General features: G+C 40.0%; 2 protein-coding genes across 11 annotated transcripts in view; both read right to left on the bottom strand.

The window, feature by feature from the left end:
* Window positions 1-142: 142 nt before the first annotated feature.
* GAS2L3 (growth arrest specific 2 like 3) lies at window positions 143-19,224 on the bottom strand. Of its 6 annotated transcripts, none has more exons than XM_084506052.1 (9): window positions 19,189-19,224; window positions 14,636-14,683; window positions 13,464-13,632; window positions 12,692-12,810; window positions 11,105-11,246; window positions 7,362-7,425; window positions 6,473-6,611; window positions 5,431-5,538; window positions 143-4,731 (listed from the first exon to the last, which is right to left on the bottom strand). In XM_084506052.1, the coding sequence occupies exons 2-9, from the start codon at window positions 14,663-14,665 to the stop codon at window positions 3,313-3,315; spliced, it is 2,190 nt and encodes a 729-aa protein (XP_084362178.1). In that variant the 5' UTR covers window positions 14,666-14,683; window positions 19,189-19,224; the 3' UTR covers window positions 143-3,312. The 6 variants fall into 6 exon arrangements, with proteins under 6 accessions (XP_084362178.1, XP_084362180.1, XP_084362181.1 ...); XM_084506054.1 differs by lacking the exon at window positions 19,189-19,224 and adding an exon at window positions 19,047-19,065; XM_084506055.1 differs by lacking the exon at window positions 19,189-19,224 and adding an exon at window positions 17,074-18,087.
* Window positions 19,225-19,508: 284 nt separating this feature from the next.
* Window positions 19,509-23,473, bottom strand: part of NR1H4 (nuclear receptor subfamily 1 group H member 4) — a 41,668-nt gene continuing 37,703 nt past the window's right edge. For all 5 annotated transcript variants that reach the window (XM_084506063.1, XM_084506062.1, XM_084506064.1 and 2 more), the window contains 2 exons: window positions 21,855-21,968; window positions 19,509-20,469 (listed from right to left, as the gene is read on the bottom strand). In XM_084506063.1, coding sequence (XP_084362189.1) covers window positions 20,231-20,469; window positions 21,855-21,968 — 353 coding nt within the window. In that variant the 3' untranslated portion in view covers window positions 19,509-20,230. The remainder of the gene's footprint in view (window positions 20,470-21,854; window positions 21,969-23,473) is intronic.

Raw genomic sequence — 23,473 nt, 5'->3', positions numbered from 1 at the left:
GATATTTAAACTACAGTTTGCGGTGGTAGAGGAAAAACATAAGCCTTCTGAAAAATAGGCAATTTTCCCTCCCCCTCACTTGCCTTTCCCCTCCCCCCACCCAAAAAAAAAAAAAAAAAAAAAAAAGACAGTAAGAAGTGTGTGCATGTAAAAAGGTGCAATATGTTTATTTCAAATAAGTACTCAAAGACAGACTGGTAACATGTGGAGAATTCAGTCAGATTCCTGCTCCAAGTTATCTTTCCCACAAAAAAAGTAATACAAGCTGAAGATTAGACTTGCCCTTTGGCAATATAAACATCGCAAAAAGTATGTATTTCCAGTAGGAGGTATTTTGTTACATTTTTATTATTAGCTCACTTCATGCCATGTGTAATCCTTAGTTATAACAGGAACAACTACAAAGTTGGAGACTGCAATTATTTGCACAAGTTAGACCATGCTCATACTATTTTTGTAATAATATAAAACCAAACCAAGCATACCCACATGTAACAGGTGAACCACCCTTAGATTAAGCTGTTTAAGGTTTCAGAAGTAAAAGGATTATTTTTTCCTTTTGCAGTGCCAGTGTCTCATCTCACTCTTTTCATTTTGAACCATAAAATGTGGTCTATTACATGAGATTAACAGATCACAAAGATGAAGCCATCCATTTTTCTCATGAAGTCATTATTAAAAAAGTCTAGATGCTGAGATCTAAAAGTCTCAGTGTTTCAAGTACTACTAAGAAACCTGTAAACAGTTCAAAAAGTGTTGAGGGTTGACCCCAGCCAGTAGCCAAGCACCCACACAACCATTCAATCACTCCCCTCTGGGACAGCAGAGAATGGGATATTCTCTAGGACAATTCCCCTCTGGGACAGCAAAAGCAAGAAAACTCATGGGTTGAGACAAAGACAGTTTAATAAATGAAGGAAGGAGGGGGTGAGGGGAGAGGGAAGAAACAACACACACACATACACACACAAAAAAAAAAAAAGAGATGCAATGGCAATTACTCACCACCTTCCAAAGGCAGACTAATACCCAGCCAGTCTCCAAACAATCCCCCCTGCCACATTCTTCCTCTACCTACAGTTTTTATTACTGAGCATGATGTTATGTAGCACAGAACATCCCTTTGGTCAGTTCAAGTTAACTGTCCCAGTCATGTTCCCCTCCCAGCCATTCACCCACTTCCAGCCCACTTGCTGAGAGGGACAGAGTGGGGAAAAGAAAAAGCCCTGACCCTGTGCAAGCAGGACTCAACAACTGTTCAACGCCTGCCATGCTGTCAGCACCATTTCAGCCACAAATCAAAATGCAGCACCATATAGGCTGCTGTGACGACAGTGAACTCCACCCCAACCAGACTCAGTAAAGAAAGAAACCCCAAGAATTTCACTATTAATCTGCATGAGATATTGCATCATAGCTCCCTACTTGGAAGCCCAAAATCACATGCAAGTCATCTACTGCAAAATGCTTTCAGAGTGGGAAACTGTCAATTTTATAAAACATGAAAACACTCCCCTCCGGTCAATACTAACCTTAACATTTGCAGTAGTGACTTTGGCCAGTGCATTTATAAAATAAATATGTGATAAGGCTGTCCCCAAATATACAACTTTGTATGTAAGATTGTGGGACTTGTGTACACAGTATTAAAATTGATTTTTCCTCCTACAGTTTGCATATTGTTATTTACTGTTTACTCCCAGCAGGTTGTGAGCAGTATTGTACAGTAGAGATGCATAAATAAAATCATAAATAAACAAAGCTAACAAGGTGCTCAGAAAGGTAGCTCAATAACTTTGCCACTACATATGAAAACTCATTAGTTTATGATGCTTGCTTATTGTATTCTTGCCCCCCAAAAAAAAAAAAAAAAAAAAAAAAGCATCAGAAGCTGTGATTTCTGTGCACCTCCTCGTAAGTAAACATCTTGGGAATGGAGAGAAGTAAGTTTGTGGAAGTCAGCAGTGTCTCCTCACAGAACCTGAGGGTTCCTTGGCATTCATAGGTTCATTAAACCTGAAATATCTCAAACAATGCTACTCCCAGAGACAGTAGTTTTATTCATCTACCATGAAACTCATTTCTGTTACGGATTAAGGGTTGAGCACCAGAGATGTTTAACCCACTAAGAGCCTTCAGGAGCTGAGTATAAACAGTGCTCAGTTTTCTAGCACTTTCAGATGTCAAAAGGCAAATGTAGGCCCTCATTAGCTCTTTGGAAAAACTACTCTTCATCTCCCAAAAGGTAATACAGGAGAGCCAGTAATAAGATCTCCATAAACAAAACAACAAAGGCCACTGCAGACTAAGACTGCCCACAAAATTGGCCTCTAGCACTGAGAAGTATTTAATAATTCAGTTTTACAGATAAAGGCCACTCCTGCAGAGCAGCGAGGCTCTGCCTGTGCAGGTCAGGACTCATGGCCCAGTGTCGCCATGACAAGAGTTGCTCTGGGGTCCATCCAAGGGGAAAGCACCCGTTTAGCAACTCGTGTAACATTTCTGCCCACACAGCAAGAGCTTTCTAGGAAAACTGAGCTTACCTGTAGTCACATCTGAACATATACTAAGCAAAATTGTCTCCCCCAGCTTTTAGAAGCAGTATCACTAAGGCACAACAAAAGAGTATGATTAAGGACATGACTTTCCATGTCCAACTTAACCTAAGCCAAGAAGGCTCCACATCCAAGTAAGCTGAAGCCACGTTAAGGAATATAGGGGCACAATGAACAGTGAAATCTGCAGCTGTCAAACTGAACAGAACTAGGAGATTTATTTCTCTAATACATGCAGGTCACACAAATTTGCGTTCTGGAATACTGCTGAACTTACAACAGTACAAATTACCCAAAAAAACAAGTTTTGAGGTATTAGAAATGTAATAGCATGTGCACAGCTCTATTGCTTATCACAGGCCTTGACACAAACGTGCCTGAAAAAGCAGAATTGCTCAGGCTGTACCCTAGATAGAGATTTCTTGAACAGGCTTCACTCCCTTGAAAGTGAGCAGCAGCAGCTCCAGCTTCCCTTCCTCTCCTGCCTTTCCCCACAGCAGGTCAGGCTAGCAGCAAACAGGGATATTCTCTATTCCACAGTGCAAGCAAGCTCACCTCTAAATATACCTAAGTAGAAGTTTTTAAACCGCAAAATAAATACAGTTCTTACTGTACATTTTGCTGCATAATTTACATTATGCCTAATGTTTGACATGGCACATGTAGTGTTATTTAACCCGCTTTTCCCTTCAGCATAGCAGATACAAGAGGCCCATTTGAACAATACTAGGATCTGACCAGAAGGTAACAAATAAGATTACTTTCTGGGTTTTTTGCTCCCTGTCATAACAAAATAGTGATCATCTTGTCTGCTCTTCAGAAGAGGACCTTTTGATACACTAGGTGCTCCTTTGTTACATGCTGTTGCTGATTTTCCTTTAGAGAGAGGTTTCTTGGCTGCTGGCACCAAGCTTCCATTCACTTGCAAGTTTCTGGTTGAAGGATGACTTTTTGTGGAAGGCTGTGCTGGGTTTTTGGTCACTGCCACTTTGGCTGAAGTTTGAGGAAGCCGTACAACAGATAGGGGAGTGCGTTCAGGAGGTTTGGATGAAGTGGATACAATCTCAGGGGTTTTACTGGTATCTTGGGTCTGTAGACACTCTGTGGCTGGTTTCTTATTGGCAGCTGCTGGTACATTTTTGCTTGTAGATACAAGTGTAGGTGGTGACTTTGACACTTTACTAACTGCCAGGGAAGGTGCGGAAGCTGAGTGCTTTAGGACTGAAGCAGTCTTCAGGTTCCTTGCCAGGACAGAAGCTGTTTGTGGAGCTTTCTGAGGTTTCTTAGACCCAGTTCCTGAAGCCTGAGGAGTATTTTCAGGAGGACGTTTTGCAAGGAGCTGCTGAGAATGTGAGAATTTGGCAACAGCATGCAGATTTGTAATAGGTGGCCGGGCTGACCTTGGAGCAACAGAATTCATTTTGGTTTTAGTGACAGGTACAGGTTTGCATTTAGAAGGGACACGCTTCTGTTTTGAAGCCATCGTTTCAACTGTTGAAGGCAACTGAGACAACTGTTTTTTAGAGGTTGAGACAACAGAGTGTGTCCCTGGTGCTGGGGAGCCTTGGGCCAGGGCAAATCTCACCTTTGGAGCATCAGGGGAGCGAATACGTTTGCGTAACATTTCAGAGTGAACGAGAGCTGTTCTTGATCCTGCAGATGAAAAGGTTTTGCTTGCAGGCTGTGAAGAAACAGGAGCTGGTGAGTTACATGCAGGAGACTCCAGTTTCTTTGAGGTGCCCATTAATGGTTTTAAAGGTGAGTCCACTGCTGAAGACCCATGTAGTTTGGGCCTGGCTGACAACAACTTGGCAGTAGAGGATGGGTGCACTGGCACTTTTGGTGATGCCAGGGCAGGGGACTGAGGACGTTTAGATAAAGCTTTCTTCATAGTTGTCCCATGAACAGCCTTTACTGCTGGAACAGGAGTAGGGGGTTTTGATGGTTGCTTTTGAAACATATTGACAGCTGACATTGGGTTCATGACAGGAGGTTCCTGAATTCTGGCTGACGAGCTGGGAACACTGTCACTGGTGACACCTTTCTGAAACGCCAGGATTTTCTGCTCCAGAGTTGCAAATTGAAGCACTCGGCAGGGATCATATTTAAGCAGAAAACCTTGAAGAGTGTCCCAGCCTCCACCAACACGTACCATCACATGCTTGCCGTGTAGCATCTGAAAATGGAAGAAGAGATGTTGGAACAGGAGAAGAACATGAGAAATCTTGTTTTATGCAGCTCTAAGTCTTCTTCATACATTATAATTTATTAAAATCAACCAAAAATAGGACCTCCTTTCTTACAGGGAAAGATTTTAAGAAATTATGTAGTAAATAAAGTTTGTTTCCTAATTCTTCTACCAGTTTCTCTTGACACATAACGAAAGGAAGCAATGAAAACATATATACAAGAATGCATTTCAACCATTCCATCAGTACACAGAGTTTTGGATACAAGTTTTTTTCAAATTATTAGTGTCCTCATACCTTTTTAACCCCACAAATTCTAATCTCTCCTGAAGAGAATGCTCACCTAGCTGCAAATTATAGATCCAAGTTTCCGGATTTTAAACAAGCACTTTTCTCAGGATATTCTATTGCATTATCCTTATTTACACTGCAAGTTGTTACTGAAATTTTTGAAACTCCAAAAAGCATTAACTTGCTTAGTTTAGTGTAGTTGTAACTGCAAAATCAATGGTTATAAGACCTAGTTAGCTAGACCTGGTTTGAATAGGGGATTGGATCATGTGGAATCCCAACCTAAATCATTCTGTAATTTTAAAACAATACCAAAAAAAAAAAAGAGCATATTTAAGTTTAAAATATTTTTTACCCATTTAGAATATAAATTGTAGTACTGAGAAACCACTTACTCGTATGAAAAGTATTTTATCTCCCAGTCTATAACGTCCTTCAGATAAGTATTCAATTGAAAATCGATGGGAACAACTACAAGGAGGATCTTCTGCTATATGTTTAACCTAGTTATTAAAATTGAAATCTGTTAGTATTTTGACAAATGCAGGTTTAATAGATGAAATAATCTGTACCTCCTGTTGTATTAAATATTATCACCCCAAAATCTAAGAAAACATTAGAATTCTCTTCACTCACTAGAGGATCTCAACCACATAAAGCTTCAAAATGGAGAAGATTAAAAGAAATAAAGAGTACATGCAGAGAAATATTTTGTAGTTGTCCAAATCCAATTTTCATGATTTCTGTAATTTAAACATATTTCTATTTTCCTTTTAAAGGATTTTTTTTTTCCTTTTAAAGATTTGTTCATAGTAACATTAAATTCTAACCATACCCTTTTGAAGACATGGTTATGGTCTCAAGAAAGTGAAATACAAGTGCCTGGATCTCTCCTGTGAGTAAACTGGTGTTCAACAGAACCAAATCCATTGCTACACCTTGCCCAGAGGCCCTTCAGCATTCTCCCTCACTTTTTAGAAGAATTTGATAAGTTAATCTTCTATGTAACACCCAAGAAGCAAATGACTGATAAAAGGAGAAAGGCAGTCCCCAAAAAAGTCCAGAGTTAGAGGAGGCAGGGAAAGGGGAAAAGTTTTATTTAAAGTGTTTGTTGAAGCATTTCAAAGCCTACTCGAACATTTGATGAAGTTCATATACAGTCATAGAATACTAATGCACAACAACTGAATGAGAATTCCTATACTCAAAGCAGCAGTGAAAGAAAGGGAGAATCAAAGTAAGTTACATGCACCGAGGCACTACCTCCAAAACAAAGCAAAACAAAACAATTGTTTAAAAGAGTTGCATTCAGTTTTCTATTTAAGGCTCATGTATATTAGATGAAAAACTAAGTCTATGATTACTGAGCCAGATCACACGAGTACTAGGCTAAGAGTTTGATTTAAAGAGACCTTTTCACAATAAGTAAGTACTTACTGCCTCATGTAGTTCCCCATGGTGACAACATGACTTTGCTGTGCTAACAGGTGATTCTGGTCCAGAGGTCATTAGCAATGTTTCTTCTAGCTCAATTTCCTTCTCCAGTTTTACTAGCACAGGAGGTTCAACTCCATACCTCAACACAATTAAGCAGAAAGTTTAATTAATAATCTAAAGAAAACATTAAAAAGTGATGACAAGCAAGAAAAAAATCTGCTCCCTCTTAGTCTAGCTACTCAGAACTACTATTCAGAGGAATAATTGTTTTGATAACCCAAAGAAGCAGCTCCAAGTTTCTGGTGGAAGTCCTCTCAAAGGTGGTCCTAGAGCTACCAGGGAAGGCAATAACAATACTGCCAAACCTGCACAACTTAGGTCACAACCAATTTAAACAAACTATCTTAAAACTTCCTGCTCTATGCAAGAAAAAAAAAAAAAAAAACACATTCTAAATTTAGTGAATAATAGAGTTGATTCATATTTAAGGCTTACATAAAGCTACCAAAAAGCTTAAAAAAAAAAAAAAAAAAAAAAAAAAGACCTTGAGAGTATGAGAGTATTTACTGTTCACATAATTCTTCCATGATGTACACATACCTATCAGCTGATGGTAGCACTTAAACACAGCTATAAAAACCTATATAAAATAAACCTACATAAAAAAGCTATATAAAATAAATGGATCAACACCTCTCCATGAAAAGAATGAAATAAATATTTAAGAAAAATATTCATATTGCACAGTAGTCCTAGAAATACTACTCATTACTTTCTGCACATAATTAACATCTAGTGCATTGCACTTAATGACCAAGAATTGCCTTAGCTTTTGCTTAACAGAATATATACTTCAGTTTCTAGTTAAGAGGATGTATGGATCACATACCTAGATACAATGCGTCCAATTTCCAACAAACAAAGATACACTTGTCTTGGATCCTTGTGCAAAACTAAAATGGAATTAAAAATAAAAGGGAATTTACTGTGGGAAGGCCTCTGCAATTAGGTACAGAAAATAAAGATTAGAAGATTACAATTCAGTCGTAATTCTACCTAGAGTCATGCTATGTTAGTTCACTGAGCCAATCTGAGGTGTACTGTATCATGGATAAAGCACTAAAATGCTTTTCAACTCTAATTTTCTTGTCCATAAAGTGTCTAAATTCATCCTGGCACTCCTGAAATTACATTCTTCTTTATCTCCTAAGAGAAACGCGCTGTAGGGGTTTCTTTGCTGTTCCTTTTAGACATGAACTGGAAAGCAAGACAGCTGAAGAACTTTTCTTTCCCTATCATTATATACATTATAGCAGTCTTATAGATAAAGAGCATAAAACACTAAAAAATAAGAAAATATATTGTCTGTTAATATATGTGCATACAAAGATACGCGCCACACGCTCTATAGGTGAACAACCACCGGAGAACTCAACGCAAGAGGTATAGCTGACCAGTGGATGCACAGCCAGTCAGCCTTAGTGGTTTAAATCACAGACTGTGAAAGAATAGTCAGGTGATTGTCACCATTTCAGCAACGCATCTTTTTTTTTTCTTATTGCTTTAAAAATTCAGGATCTGTCCACATGGCAGATTCACTCAGTTGCACTAGAAGATACCATTCTGCCAGTGGCAGCTCCCCTGTAGAGCCCGACCTCATACTACACGCTCCTTTCATTCTCCCTTTTTTATCAGCCCCCACTTTATCCACTCAAAGGTTTTCTTCAGAATTTGGAATTCTGGTGAGTCTGTGCTCTGAGGAAGAGGGCCAAACCCTCTGTAAGGGGTGAGGATGCCTTTGGTTTAAGAGCAAACACTCAGACTTGATCACAGCAAAGCAGCAACACAAGCTCAGGTATGTTTATTAGCAGAGTTTTGCACTAGGCTTTGCTTTTCCAGGGCTGTATGAGCTGCTCTGCACACCCTGCATTTCAGAACAGCTCTAACAGTTTCATGCACTTGACTGTGTAGGCCCACTAAATCATGAGCTACTGAATATTGAATCATGAATCTGTGTGAATCATGAAGCTGAAGAAAGATGGAAGGGTAGAGTGATAGCCAAATGGTACGTAGATGACCATGGCAGCCGTTCAGGGTTTTCTTGACAACTTTGGAATGAAAAGATTCAATTATTTTTACTACCACACTACAGAATGGAAAAGGCAGAAGGAAATCAATGTCTGATTTACTTTTGGTTTCTTGCAACTTCCATCTTTAGGTGTACAAACAGGAAAAAGAGAAAAAGGACAGAAAGAAAATAGTTTTAAATCTCACACAAGTAATTAATTCCTCCTCTGCCTCCACTTAAGCCTCAAAACTGAGATGCTGTCAACATTTTCTAAGTAGTCCATAAGAAGTTGTTTGAATGCTCTAGAAAACAAGGCAGCCCCGTACTTTCTTAGCCAACTAGGAATGCTGTCTAATAACTCAGAAACCAAAGAAATGTCATTCAACTCCCATCAATACAAATGGACATTGTTCTTTCCCCACCATATCAAATATAAGAAATAGGAAAAACTGTATATAGAATTTTATATAGTGTACCATTTATATAAATAAGTCTGACTTTTTTCATGCTGTGCAGTAACAATATTCAGTAGAAATTGAAAATTCACTCTGAAGAGAAACTTAATGATCCAGCTCTTTATTTACAGATGAAATTAATATATTTTGGATGTTCAATTTGATATTTAAAATTACTTCACTTTAAATACGTCTGAAATGTTTCCTAAAGAGAATGAAGTCAGATGTTCTTGCTTACATTTGTTAGTCTAATTATTAAAAGATCTGATTATGAAGGGTAAATCTACAACGGAAAGTTGAAAGTTGACCTAAAAATAATCCAAAAAGTACTGGAGGTCATTTCATCTTCTTTTCTCTAAATGGTTCTGTCCGCTCTAAGAAATGGTGTAAACAAACAAACAAACAAAAAACACTCTTAGCAGAAAACAAGATATTGGACTTGATGGCAGAGGCATCCCATGATAGCTACTTGCCCTGGTATCTCAGGAGTGATTTGTTTCCTCCATGGCCATCTCTACTTTTCAGGAGTTGCTGCTACATGTATCTGACAGGAAAGGAGAACTATCAAGTTGCCTTTCCCCTATTTCATTCATAAAGAATGGCTTGAGAGTTTGATGGACAACATCAATGGAAAGAATGTGTCATCAAGGAGGCTGCAAGTCTGCTCATTTCAACTGCCAAAAAGGCTCACAGACGATATTTATACCACAAAGCAAGTTTGTGTCATGAGTTACAATCAGACTTCAAAACACTTCTTGGCTATGAGCAAAACCCACAGCATTAGGAAATCCTGTCTGCTTATCTCAGGGAGGCTAAACAGGTTTTAGTAACCCATCCAGTAAAGGAACTAAGATGTTTAAGCAATGAAATTCACACAAGCTGAAATTAAAAGAAAGAAAAAAAAAAAACACACAGAACGCTAGAACTAAATTTTCTTATAGTCCAGTTCTCCTACTCATCTGTATTTCATGGCTCTGAAAAAAGAAACACTCCCTAGTTAAATGAGAATTAGACAGATGCAAATAACGACGTTTTCTCAACCGCTTTAAAAATGAGTGATGCAGCAGAGAAGACATAGGTAGTCCAACTAGCAAGAACTTAAAAGAAAAGCAGTTAGTCAAAGCAGCACCTCCCACTCAAATAGCATTAAATGATACAAAGACTTCAAGAAAGTCTAGTAAATATTATGACGCATACATTTGATTACTGAAAATCAAGACTTTTTGCAGATTTTTTGCTGTTGGTTGAGAAGATATTTTGCCTTTTTTTTAAAAAAAAAAAAAAAAAGTAGTTTTCTCACCAAATAAAAGTTTATATTAATTCCTTTTCATTGACATAATGAAATGTTCTTCTACCAACTATTATTTGCCATACAATGGAAGCACATTCTCCTAATTAGCAGTCAAAAAATTTTATTCCATCTGTAAGTATCTTTCTAGTAGCTGTTACAAGTGACAGGCTGTGTGCTGGAGCAGGCATACACATAGTTGGTAATATTTATTTTTATAACTATCTTGTTAGACAGGAAAATAAAAACAGCTTAGAGTTATGTCAAGTAGGTCCTGAAGTAAATGTTAATTACCAACAGACTGTTGTCACTTCAGGCCCAACACCCTGATGTAGTTACCAAATTTAGCAGTCATGAATGCATTATTCTGAGTACTTTCTGCAATAAGAACGAGCTCTAATACCAAATAAAGGATCTTATTGTGGGTTGACTCCATGGCCCTGTGATCTTCCAGCACAGGGAAAGCATAGGGAGAGGGGAGGGGAAGGGACACCACAACTCCTCTTTTCTCAGTTGGCCTTTTTACTGAAGGAAAACATGAGAGTTTGCTGCCCAGCTCTCACTCCCCTCTTCCTCCCATACGGCACTTTTAGAAGGCTGGAAAAGCATCATACATGTTAAAGCAGTTACTGAACTGATCTTTCAAGGGTTTTACATAAACACTGCCTTAAAATAAATAAAATCATTAATAGCTTGCACCAGACAAATCCAGTCATGACAAAGATTATACAGACTTCACAAGACTATATGCAACAGTTCTCCCGGACCAGATAGCTATCCACATACAGATCAAAACAAGTCTTACAAAAAGGTAAGTTTACCTAAACCTTCAGATTCAAAGAGGTAAGTTTCATCAACTCCAATGGCCCTACACCAGTTAAGAAAGTTGGCTGTATTATCTCTGGCAAAAAAAGATCCTGATGGAGCATCCTTCTTACATGGGACTTTTCTCATTGGAAAATTCTGACAAGGGAAGAAAACAAAGTACATTGGACACATCAACATTACCAATAAATTTCAAAGCATATTTTTCAAAGTAAAATAAGCCCTAAATTCAGAGCGCAGAAACAGTGGCTGATAATTATTTGGGTTTCAGGAAAGACACCATGTATTCTGTTAAAAAAGCTACTTTAATGTAGAAGGCTTATCTATGCTAACAGTAACTAAATGAACAAACCATAGCTCTGCAACCTCTTCCAAAACTGCCTGTGCAGTTGGTTTCCCCATTTCTCAGGGTATAAATCTTACTGGTGCTTTCACAGGTCTAGACGATTCCCTCCCTCCTCCCAGGCTCTGTTCACACCAGTAGACTGAGCACAGAGAGAACCCCAAGCAAACTAAACTCCCTGACTTAAAGCACAAAACTTGACAGCACTCAGCTGCCCAATTGCAGCATTTTAAAGCCCAGTCTAGAAAGCAGAGGAAATCAGTTCAATCAGCAAGGGACAGTTTATTTGTATTGGACATTGGTATAGTAGTTAGGCATCTTGCCCTCCTTAAAAAAAAGGCAACTAAGGATTCGCAGCACTCATACGGCTCTTGTATAAATACCATTTGACATCTTAAGACTGCTGTCTTGTTCCCTTCCCATTAATAATAATTCTAGCATTGGTCATCATATTGCTTACTGGTAAATATCCACTGTTTAAGACTTGACATTTGTAAAAATAAGGACTAATGCCCTCATATAGATAAAACACTAAAATCTAAACACACACACCAAAAAAAAACGGTTTGGATAAGAATGGTTCCCCCTCACCAGTGGAAATGCTATCTATCAAGGAACACTACCTGGTGATCTACTGTTTGACAAATCCAAGCAATGTTGTAACTATACTGAGTACTTTGAACATGCACTGTGCATGTACATGGTATTATACTCCGAAGTGACAGAGCACTATTTTTCATTTTATAAATATAGAATCATAGATTGCAAGTTGCTTGAGAGTGACATTTCAGCTAAGCCTTGGTTCCTAACAAAAACACTCAAGCCCATTTCCAAGTACATCTCAGTTTGGCCACTTTCATGGCTAACTTATACAGAATTTACCCATGAGATTCTGGAATAAAACATACCACCAAACGTCAATGGGCATCTTGTTACCAACGCACACTGCTGTTACCAAAGGAGCAAGCAGAGTCCAGTCTTAGACTGGATGTTCCTCTGGCAAGACTTCTCCTGAAATCCAACTAAAAACCTAGTAAGGACCTTAGGATTCAATTAAAAAAAAAAAAAAGTGACTGTTATTTATTGCATAAAACTAGTTTATCCATCTATAAAGCCATGCTGCTCTTAGTCTCTGGATACACAGCATACAGAACACCATGTTGGGAAATCTCATCTGCTTTCCTTTTACTACTTCTTAAATTAAAGAGCTTATATATGAATTTAAAAAAAAACAACTCACCCTTAAGTTATTTGAGGTACAACATTTTTTAATTTTGTTTTGAAGAACACCAACCAATTGGCAGAGTAGTACTCCATTATCAAGTTCTTCTAGCAGTTGTTCTGCTGTGACTTCTATTCCTAAAAAAGAAGGCCAACATTGGAGTTACTCCACAGAAGATAAAGAATTTTCATACGAGCTTACAGGCAACTCAAACAGTGTTTGAGTGTTAAAGACTTCCCTTAAATTAGGGTCCACAAAGGAAGAGATGTCTGGTGATCAACACTAAGCACTATTATTGCTTAGGCTCATTTAACACAGGTTGACAAACTTGAATAGTTCTTCCCATCTACACACCAGACCACAAAGAAATTGCCACTGAAGTAATAAAATAATTAAAGCATTTACAAAGGAATTTCTGAAATGTTATTTTTAAAGAAAGACTTGTTCCTCCTGCCCATCTGTATGGTACAGCTATCCCCCCATATAAAAAAAGTAAATTAACAGACTGAAAATTAGTAGAAATATCTAAGTAAACTAAAATCAAATATTCACTTAATTAGACTAGCAAGATTCAGAAATATAAATTAGAAGGATTAATCATCTTGCCTTTAATAGTTGGAAGCTAATAAAATCTGAAACCAGAACATGCATTTTAATGCAATTCTCCTAACCATTCAGGTTCAAATGCACCAAGCCTTAATAGCATAATGGATATTAAGTGTCAAGTGTTCAGCTGAATATTGGAATGTGCTTTGAAATTTATTGGACGGTGATTTATTTTTAACCTCACCCAGCAAGCCAGACAGCCAAATTGACAGATCTTCTTGCATAGGCACCAAAGTTGCTTCATGCCGCACAGATATCCACTGGTCATACAGGCACACATCTGCCAAGCCTGGGCCATGTCTGGGAGTCAGAGGACTTCGGGGACTTAAGGGAAGGTCATCTCCAAACCACACCTGTGGGAGATTTCAGTAAGCTTAGGACAATGAGTTGTAATATTTGCAGTCAGATGATGAAATCTCAGTTCTGAATTATGCTAAATACCTATTATTCAAAGAGTAAGTTTTAATTTCCCTTCAGACAGACACACCAAACCAACACAACAGTAATCCAGAATGCTGCAGCTCTCATTAGTAACTCCTGTATTAAAAGCACCACTACATTCATCCTCTTGGCTTCACAGTTACCTTTATGAGGCTATAAACAAATATTCTTTGGCTTTACAAAGACATACTTTACTGCATATGAAATAAAAAAAAACATGCATAACATTTGTGCTGTTTTTTTTTTTCCCTCTTCAGCAGTTATTAAGTAATACTGTCTGTAGTTTAACATAAAACTTACTGCAAACTACTGATTTATCTGATCAAACTGTAATGATTTAAATACGAATGCATCAGAAAAGTGTTGATGTTAAAAGAGGAAACATTCCTATATAAGAACACACACACTTGAACATAAATCCTTAGCATTTCTCCTAAGGAGTGAGTATTTTCAGACTGACAGATACCTTCTCATTTCAAGAAAAGGACCACACAGAAATGTCACGTACAGAATTCACGAAGAGAAAGAGTCCTTCCCATATTCTTGGCTACTTTTCTTTAGTTCAGGAAGTATGTGTGTCCAAAATATTTTTAAGCAATTAACTAAAATGTAGGGTTTTAAAAAACACCTCATAATTATCAAGAAAGCTTTTAAATAATCTCATCTTTTAACTTCAAAACCTTTTTAGGCAATAGTACTTAGGAAAAGAAAGTATCACGTACTTGATTACAACACTGGGTTAACCATCTTGCCACACTAGTCCATTTGTAAAAAGGGAATACTTTTTTTTTTTATTTTTTTTTTGGTTTAAAGTCCGGAGATTACTCCAGGGTTTCTAGCTTCATCTGCTTCAGGGTAGAAGAGTTTGCGTAAACAAGTATTATACAGAACATGAACATTGCAAAAGGCATTTACCTGAACGGCATTCTGCATGGTCACCTGCATTTACATTAGCTTCTCCCCCTGGGGAAAGAGAAGAGAATTTTTAATACAGTCATTCCTGCTTTCTGGCAGATCCCAATAAAAATTCACCAGGCAAAATAATAGCATGTCTAATCAGGAATGGAGGAAGGAAAGAAGGAAGTATCTTGGCAGTTAAGGTTTTGATCCAGTGTTCAGGCTATTTCAGCTCTCTGCCCTTGAATAAAGTAGTAATTATTACAGCACAAAGTAGCAACGAACTTCGTGTGCATAAATAATACTCAAAGAGTTGCATTGTTTTAAAGGGCTGTAAGGCATTTACTTTGCCAAAGAGAAATATTAATACTCAAACCATTCTTGACTTAATAGTTCTGGCATTTACTCTCTCCTTCTAACCTATCAGAAGTATATCTTGTACATGCACTCAGACACACATATACATCCTGAATTTACTTTAATTAGTTCAAAGATTATGAAGAATCTTAAAAGAAGAAAAACATTTGGAAGAATAAGATTTCTTCTTGCATAGATACATGAGAGAAATCAATGTTTTTATTAGTTTCTGTATGGATTTTCACTTAGACTTATGGTAGCTGCCTGGAAATCTAAGTTTTCAACAGCATGTTGCAACTTATTGCAACAATAGGGTTATCAGGACAATACCCTTGCAAAGAAATCCTTAAGGAAAGGTGTAGAGGCAATCTGGTCAACACTCTCTCCCCTGCAACCAACACAGTATTTTCCAGCAATGTTTTCAATAATAGAAAAACCCAGCAAAAGCTGTGAGCTGGACTGGGGATCTGGAAATCTCTCGGTATAGGCTCCAGGTTTAGAGATGTGCAGCATTACCAGGTTAGCTGTATAGGCACATACTGGAAGGCATTTCCTCAGCATAATTCTCCAAAGTGGTTGTGGAGAGCATTACCTACAAATGCACCCAAGCAAGTCTTTAAGCCAGTTAAAAACAATTTTCTTGCTACATTACTTAACAGTTGCAGTAAAAATTCAGCTTAGGCTGAAAAACAGACTGCAGCAGTTGTAACTCACGTAGTTTCCTTTAAAAATTACTCACTCTGCTCTCCTGCCTCAAATACTTAAGCGTTATACGCAGACAGCATACTTCTCACCTTCTCCATCTGCTACACAACATAGCCTTGGTAAGACATGAGACCCAACACAGAGGACCTAATGCTCGTAAAAATCCCCCCTTCCTCCTTACTAGAAAGAAGAGAGGTGCTGCTGGTTTTCCCCTCGCACTACCTTGAGCCTCATGCATCACGTATATCAGACCACACATATCAGAAATTTCAAACAACTTACCTCTACGATAGGCAACTGAGCAACTGCTTTGTCTTTGGACTACAGGCACTTCCTTGTATCAGGACTCAAAGATACTCAGTGGTATCTTTCCCTCTCCTTTACTTTTATTTCTAGGGAACTAAAAACAACAACAAAAAGAAAGACATCCTCCCCTTGATGTTATTTTTCCTTCTATGAATGAACAAGAGAAGGACAGGGTATATACCAAGCATTACTAATGAGCAAGTTATGCTTCCCACAGCTCTGTCCAGGGGAATACATTTTCCTTTAGCATAAGAAAGCTATTGTCCCAAGAGAGTTGCAGTAAGAGCCTCCATTGATTAAAAAAATAAATAAAACAACAGCAGAAGAGCCAGTAGAGAAGTTGGTCTCATTAAAATAAGGAGCTCCACATAGGCTAACAAGAGCTCTAGCATGCTAACTGCCAAGAGGAGAACAAAAGGCAGCCTAATTCACAGGGAGTGCTCAAAACACGAACAAAGCAAAATATTCACACAACAGCTATCACAAGAATGTTCAGCATCTGCAGTTTTGTAGAATGCTTAACAAAAATCCAGTCTTAAAAAAATATGGAGATTGAGGAAAGTTGTGGCACTTGAACTTCAAGGGCCTGTTCTTCTAAAACAAGTTATTTTGTAAGCCCGTATGCCTCAGGGCTCTTTAGAAAGTCAGATGGCTTTGCTTATTATTGGGGCAACTGAATCGCATTTAACGAAGAAAACAAAACTCCAGTGAGACAGACTATCCTGAGTGGATTTTGAGTTGAAAGCTTAATTTAGCTTAAGTGTTAACCATTCTCAGAACCCCAAACAGTCCTGTTCTCAGACTGCAAGGAGTGCTGATCAACACAGCCTCAGCACCAACAGGGATGAGATGACCCAGAAATCTCCCATCTTCAAGCAGCCAACATGCAAAGGTGCAGAATATGTCATGGCAAGGAAAACATTGCAGGAATAGGTAGTCATAATCAAATATGATTTCTTCCAAAACCAGTAGGGTTCCCTGCATCAAAAAGTTGTACGCAACTGACAAAGCACATATTTGATGCCGAATTCAGACAGCTCCAGCTAAAACTGTATCAGTTTCTATGCACGTCAGCTTTTTCAACTCACCTTCATTCAACAAGCATTTACTGTGCAGGTGTCACAGCTGTGAAAGAGAAGGCCCCAGAAAGAAAACATACTGTGTCATTTGGCCATATCTGGCCATGCCATTCCCATTTCCAGGTCACCTGGTACCTCTAAGGTGCCTAGAAGCACCCCTTTAAACTGGGGAAGCAGGCTCTTCCCATCCAGGGGCCAACAGCTCCAAGCTTGGAAAATGTAGAAATTCCTGACCACCAGCACCACTCCCAGAAAACACCTCATCTCCTCTGGCCCTTCTGCTGCCAACAGGCTCCAAGGGATGGGAGGAGAGGAAAAACACTGCTTAGTAGTACCTGATGGTAGTGCCGATACTGCAACGCTGATTTACTGTGAGCTGGCTGGTCAGCCCCAAATTATATATTGGGAAGGCAGGAGCTGCCTTCAGCTGCCTGACTGCCAAGCCTCAAGTAAAGGAGTGGAGCTATGGATCAACATTAGAAAAAAGAGGTGAAAAAAAAAATGTATTGACGGACACAGGGCATAGGTACAGGAATTTCTCAGGAAAGGAGGAACGGACACCCTGGACAGCTTCACATGACCACACGACCTGCTTGCCCACCACTTTGCCCCCAAGCAACAGCACCAAAGCCTAATACTAAAGCACTTCACGGCAATACCTCAGGATGCTAAGCACATGCTCTTAGATACTACCCAAGATAGCCTGCTTAGTATCACTTGTATCAGGTTTTACAGATGGGGCCCAACCAGCAAGACATGCTACACTAATTACAAGCTGCTCTTTAGCAGAAGATGAGCCACATCCAAATCCTATTTTATTAGATGGCACAGATTACAAGGAAACAAAAAAAATCCACAACTCTGCAGCTATGTAAAACACAGATGAAGCAGCCATTGATCTAGCTTACGTGGAACCCGAAGGGATTCACAGACTCATTAAAAAAAAAACCTTGGGTAGGTAGTTTTACATCTTCACCCTTTGTTTGGGATATATCATGCATCATCTTCTATTCCATCAACATCCCAAGGTAGTCACAACAGACTAACCCAGAGCAGCTAGAAACCGTGGATTTGTCTTGACAGCACCTGCCGAAACCCACATTTTTAAACACTCTGAAATGAAAGAAGCTGTCAAATCAGGATCTGTTGAAAGATACCCCCAGGATATCCAAGATTTTTTTTGCACACATATCCCAACACGCAGAAGATGAGAGGTTAGCCCAACAGGAGACATCCTCAGTGCGCTGCTCTGTCACTACAGCAATTACAGAGCCCTTTTGCCACACGGCTGAGTCAGCAGGAGCTCTGCTTCCCTGGGGAGGCCTCAGAGGCACGAAGAAGGAACCAGACAGGTCAGCCCACGTCGAATGGCTCGGAGGTGGCAGCCCTCTTCTTCCATCAGGGCACGTTGACAGCGCTCCCTGGGGGCTGCCTTTCCGCACCCCTCAACGAGGGCAGACACAGTGTGCACCCACTCTCTTCTTGCAAAGGGGGAAGAGCCCACGGGGCTCAGGAAACCCACCTGAGCTCAGGAACAAGGGTTTCATCACCACGGCTGCCACCTCTGCAGATGTGCAGCCAGCTCCTCCACCACAAGAGCATCCAGTCTGCTTCCATCCCACCACCCGCTTGCCGCGAGTCAGGTTGACTGAGCAGGGCGATGGAAACAAGCTCACTGCTCACCCTCCCTCCCTCCCTCCCTTTTCCACAGCAGCCACACGCAGGGGAGCATCGCAGGGGAGCATCGCTCCATGCCCAGCGAGCACCCTGCTGGCTGCCTGATGTCAGGAGGGAAACCCTGGGACTTCAGTAGGAAACCCTGCATCACTCCCAAAGACCCACGCGTGCATTTATCGCTACGAACGATACACGTGATAAGTGACCAAGCCGTGCCTTGTAGCTCCTAAACACTTCCCTGCGCTTTCCCCGTGCCTTTACGTGACACCACGCCAAAGGCGACACGCAGCATCCCTGACACGCACCCAGCGTTCGCTTCCCACAAGCGCAGCACCGCAGCCCCGGGCACCCAGGGCCACAGCTGCCCCCGACCCCCGGCAGCGCTTGGCCACGCGTGGCGGCCGCCCCCCATCACCGCCCCCCCCCCGGGGACCCTCCGGGACTCACCGGGACCCGCCGGCAGCCTCCGCAGCACCGCGCTCCGCTCCCCCGCCCCGCCCCGCCCCGCGCCGGCTGCTCCGTTCGAAAGAGCCAATCAGCGCCCGAGGGGCGGGGTCTGGGTGGGAGGTAGGCGGGGCTAGTAGGGGCGGGGCCGTGAGGGGTGGGGCCGTGGGTGTGTGTGTGTGGAGGGGGGTGTGGGTGCCCCCCCGCCATTTTGTGGTGTTGTGCTTGGTGTCCTGGTGTTTGGTGTCCCGGTGTGCTTCCCCCCGTGTGTGGCCAGGCAAGAAACGAGCGATGCTGAGAATAACATTGAGCCAACTGAGACGTCAAGGGAAAAGGAAATTGTGTTTATAGGAGCGCTGCTTCGCAATACATTCGTGGGTGGCGCCGTTATAAAGGGCGGTGGAAAGCAAAATGACCCGTGCCACGCTCGCACAAAGCATACAGGTGTATAACTTTTACTGCGAAGTAACAATGCAAATGGAGTTACACATCCATGGCACAAAAAGGTTTTTTCTCGCATGTGTGGCTTTCCTCCACCGTTCCTCACCGCCTAGCAGAAATCAGGGCTTATGCTTCCTTACGCGAACACGCGCCATGGTTAGACAGCAAGTGGCTACAGCGTTAATCAAGTCGGCTGGTTTATTGCAGAAAGTATCTACTCTGTACTGTAATGGAGGCCAAGCGCAAAGATGCTGCAATGAAAAAAAAATACAAATGGAAACATGCATTGCCCCGTTTTTCAAGAGGAACTGCAACTGCAATCAGCGTAATTGCAGAAGGAATTAATGGGACTCCTCCAAGGAGATGGTGAATTCTTCCTGATGAGAGAATATAAATACAGAGAAAGTTACAATTTATACAAAAATCTCATAGCTACATGGTGTTCTGTGTCTAATGAACAAAATGACTTTTATGAACCATGGCATGTTTCTATAAAAATGCAATAAAGAGAATTTAATGTATTGTGGCGTATTTTTCTATGAAAATAAATGTTTTGTGGTCCTTTAATAATATATTTACCCTAAAATAAAATAAACAATATCTATCACTGCACATCCCAGATCTCACAGAGAAGAGGTGTGAATTTGTGATCATTCACTCTCCATGACATCAGCATCTCTGCGTGATGGTGGTTAAATGTCCGTAATTCTGTGAGGCGACCCAGAAGACATGCAAAGTGTTGAGGGTTGTCTGGGTGGTGAAGTTTGCAGAACTTCTGCAGAATATCCAGCAGGGGTTCTTGAAGCCTTTCCACGGACTCTCTGTCCTTTATGTATTGTCGATCTGATTATGGTTTCAAAAGAAAAGAAGTATTTAGCAAACAGATGCTCTGATACAATGTAAATATTTACTCGATAAACAAATATCAAGATATTTATATATTTACATTGGGCACTGATGTTCACACCTACCAAGAATAATTCTTTTCAGATTAAGAGGGAATAAAAATGCCTTAACGTTGTATTTTTTTGCTCAGGGTTCTCATACATATGTCCCATTTCTACCCAAGGAAAACTTCAAACTTTTTCAAAAGTAAAGAGTGGTGGGTAGTTTTATTGCTTTTTTTTTTTTTTTTTTTTTTTTTTAACATGGTTGTTTGTTGTTGGTTTGTTGTTTGCTTTTTAACTAGGGAATGCTTCTCTGGGGTTTTATCATCATCTCTCAGTGAAGTTCTACTCTCGAGTATGTCCTGTGATGCACTGCAACAACTGAGCAGCACAGCAGAATTCCTTGGAGATGTAGTACAACCAGGGAACTTGGCCAGTAGAAGAGTGTGCTTACAGGTCACCAGGAAAAAAAAAAAAACACCCTCAGATGAAGCCTCTTATGTTGGACAATACTTCTCTTTTTATTTTGTGGAAGTATAAGTATGCTTGGAGAAGGAAGAAGGAGAAGATCAGGTTATTTATGTTACTGACATTTTTAGTGTAAAAAAAAAAAAAAGAAAAAGAAATCCTGATCAGCACTGACTCCAAGAGCAATGGAATTGCTTCACCTTTCCCACCTTGAGTGAAGCCTTACTTGGAAACCTTAGTGTCTGCCTTTTCTCCTAAACCACCTCCTTCTCTCCTCCTTTTATGCGATAGTTTGAGACACTATGAATTTCTCTATAGTTCGCAGGTTACTTCTGTGTTGTTAAAGAATTAGTTTTTACACCAAAGCCTGACATTATTACAATGATATTACTGAAAAGTCAGTTTTGAACTCTCTGCAGCCTAAAGGACAACTCACCACTGTCCCACTTTTGCCAGCTGCTGTTTGTGTAATAGAGGCTGAAGGCCTTCATTGCCATACTCAGTTCTAGCATAGAGGGTCATCCACTTGCCTTTTAAAAATGTGACATTCCACAGTGGGCTGTAGTGATACACATGTAACCACATTTGGGATTTTCTGAAGGAGCAAACCCATCATGCTGAGCAGTGATGAATTACCAATAATGTTTTTCAAGCGCTTCAAGCACAATTTAGGCACTTTTTTTCCATATACACAAAGCAAGTTGGTACAGCAGGACACTTTGGGTTTCTATTGTTTTCTAGTTTAACAACAGAATACACTGAATGAGTATGTATTCTCACTTGCTCTGTGTAGGAAGTTTTTACAATACTCAGGTCACACATCTCACGTTTCTTTCCAAATGCACCAATATTTAATTCTGAAATAGAAATTACCTGGGGACAGGATAACTATTGCTGTGAGCAGTGCATATTCTTCCTGTGTCATCTTCAGCTCTCCAACACTTTTATAAAAATTAAACATGGGAGTTATGAATTCATCTGAGATACCTGGGAAGAAAAAGAATAAAAAGTTGCATTATTTCTTTGATTATTGAAATAATCTGGTTTATTGCCACTGAGCAATTTGTTAATATTTGAAGCCTTGACTGTTTGTCTTAGTGGGCAAAATTTACTACACAAATCATGTCTGATGCAATACAATTAGTTACATAGTGCCAGCGTGCCCTTGTTTTCCAGAACAGGGTAGAAACAGGCAAGCACTGGAAATTCCTTTTCACCTTGTTTCAAAGACTTTCTTTGAAGTAAGTTCATTTTCTCTACAGGTTTGTCCATCTTGCTCCTCAGGACAAGTCTCATGTGTGTTCTTCTTGCTGTCTGCTGATACCCTAGATGTCTTCTGTTTCCAGTATTCACAGACAGTGAAACAGTCCCATGTTCACTATGTTTACATTAGCTATATGGAAACCTCTCAGGGTGTATGGCTTAATTCCAGCCCAACTCTACTATACAGCTAACTGCCTTGGGCAGCTGCTTTGGTTGTCTCCATGAAGAGTCTTAATTGCTCCTTTTATGTAGCCTGAAACTTTAGCTAGGGCTAGGATTACCTGTAGTCCGAGATCAACTTGCTTGCAACTATTATTACCTTCCAGCATGAACTAGTGTATTATAAAGTACAGAGCCATAAATAATTAAAACCCAGCCTAGTTTAAGCTGGGATCATGTGATTCTCTTGATCCATCAGTGAAACCCACTGGGGTTACTGCACTGGGGCATGCCGACTGGGCTTCCTCTTACGGACTTTGTCATCAGGTCACACTGTTCTGACGTAGCCTTAGATTACAGATGTACTTCACTCTGCCCTGTGGTGTAAAAGAGAAGTAGGTCCTATGACATACATTTTCTTATTTTATTTTTTATTTTTTTGTAAGTAGTGTGTCAGAGTCACTCAGAGCAGTTACTAGACTGTTGAAAACAGATGCTTGCAGCTCTGATGCAGCAGCACCTATAAGGTCTACAAATCCAAACCAATGCTTCTTGTCTGAAAGGACAGAAACCTCCTCTGTTCACACAGAGCTATAGGATAGGACTATAGGATTTCTCATCATTTCACTCTGTTTAGTTTTGAGCTGTTCTTGAATGAGACTTCACAGCTTAGTTTGGAAACTGTGAAATAACGTGGCTTTGAGTATTTTATACAACACGAAGTCCAAGACCAGTAGTCAGAGATTGCTGTGAGGTTTGGAGTGCCTCCAACAGGGGAAATTCAAAATGAAACTCAGCAGATGCAACCCAAAGACAGGAAATGTAAAGTCACTTGACTTAACTATGAACAAGTCACATTTTGCTGTGACAGTGACAACTAATTTAAATCAGTGGAATGGTTATGTGACCCAGCAGAGTGAAAGTATAGTCTTGCAGAGTGTGGCGCATTTTGTGGCTGAAAGATGTATTTAAACACGTGACATTAGCACCTAAGTTTTCTTCAGATTTCAAACTACAGATCCAGTTTTTGCAACATGTTCAATGATTTTGAGAAGAGTCTAAAGCCATTC

Source organism: Aythya ferina (assembly GCF_964211825.1).
Source record: "Aythya ferina genome assembly, chromosome: 1".
NCBI classification, from domain to species: domain Eukaryota; kingdom Metazoa; phylum Chordata; class Aves; order Anseriformes; family Anatidae; genus Aythya; species Aythya ferina.
The sequence above is the reverse complement of the archived record's forward strand: the minus strand, read 5'-3'. Positions and strand labels throughout refer to the sequence as shown.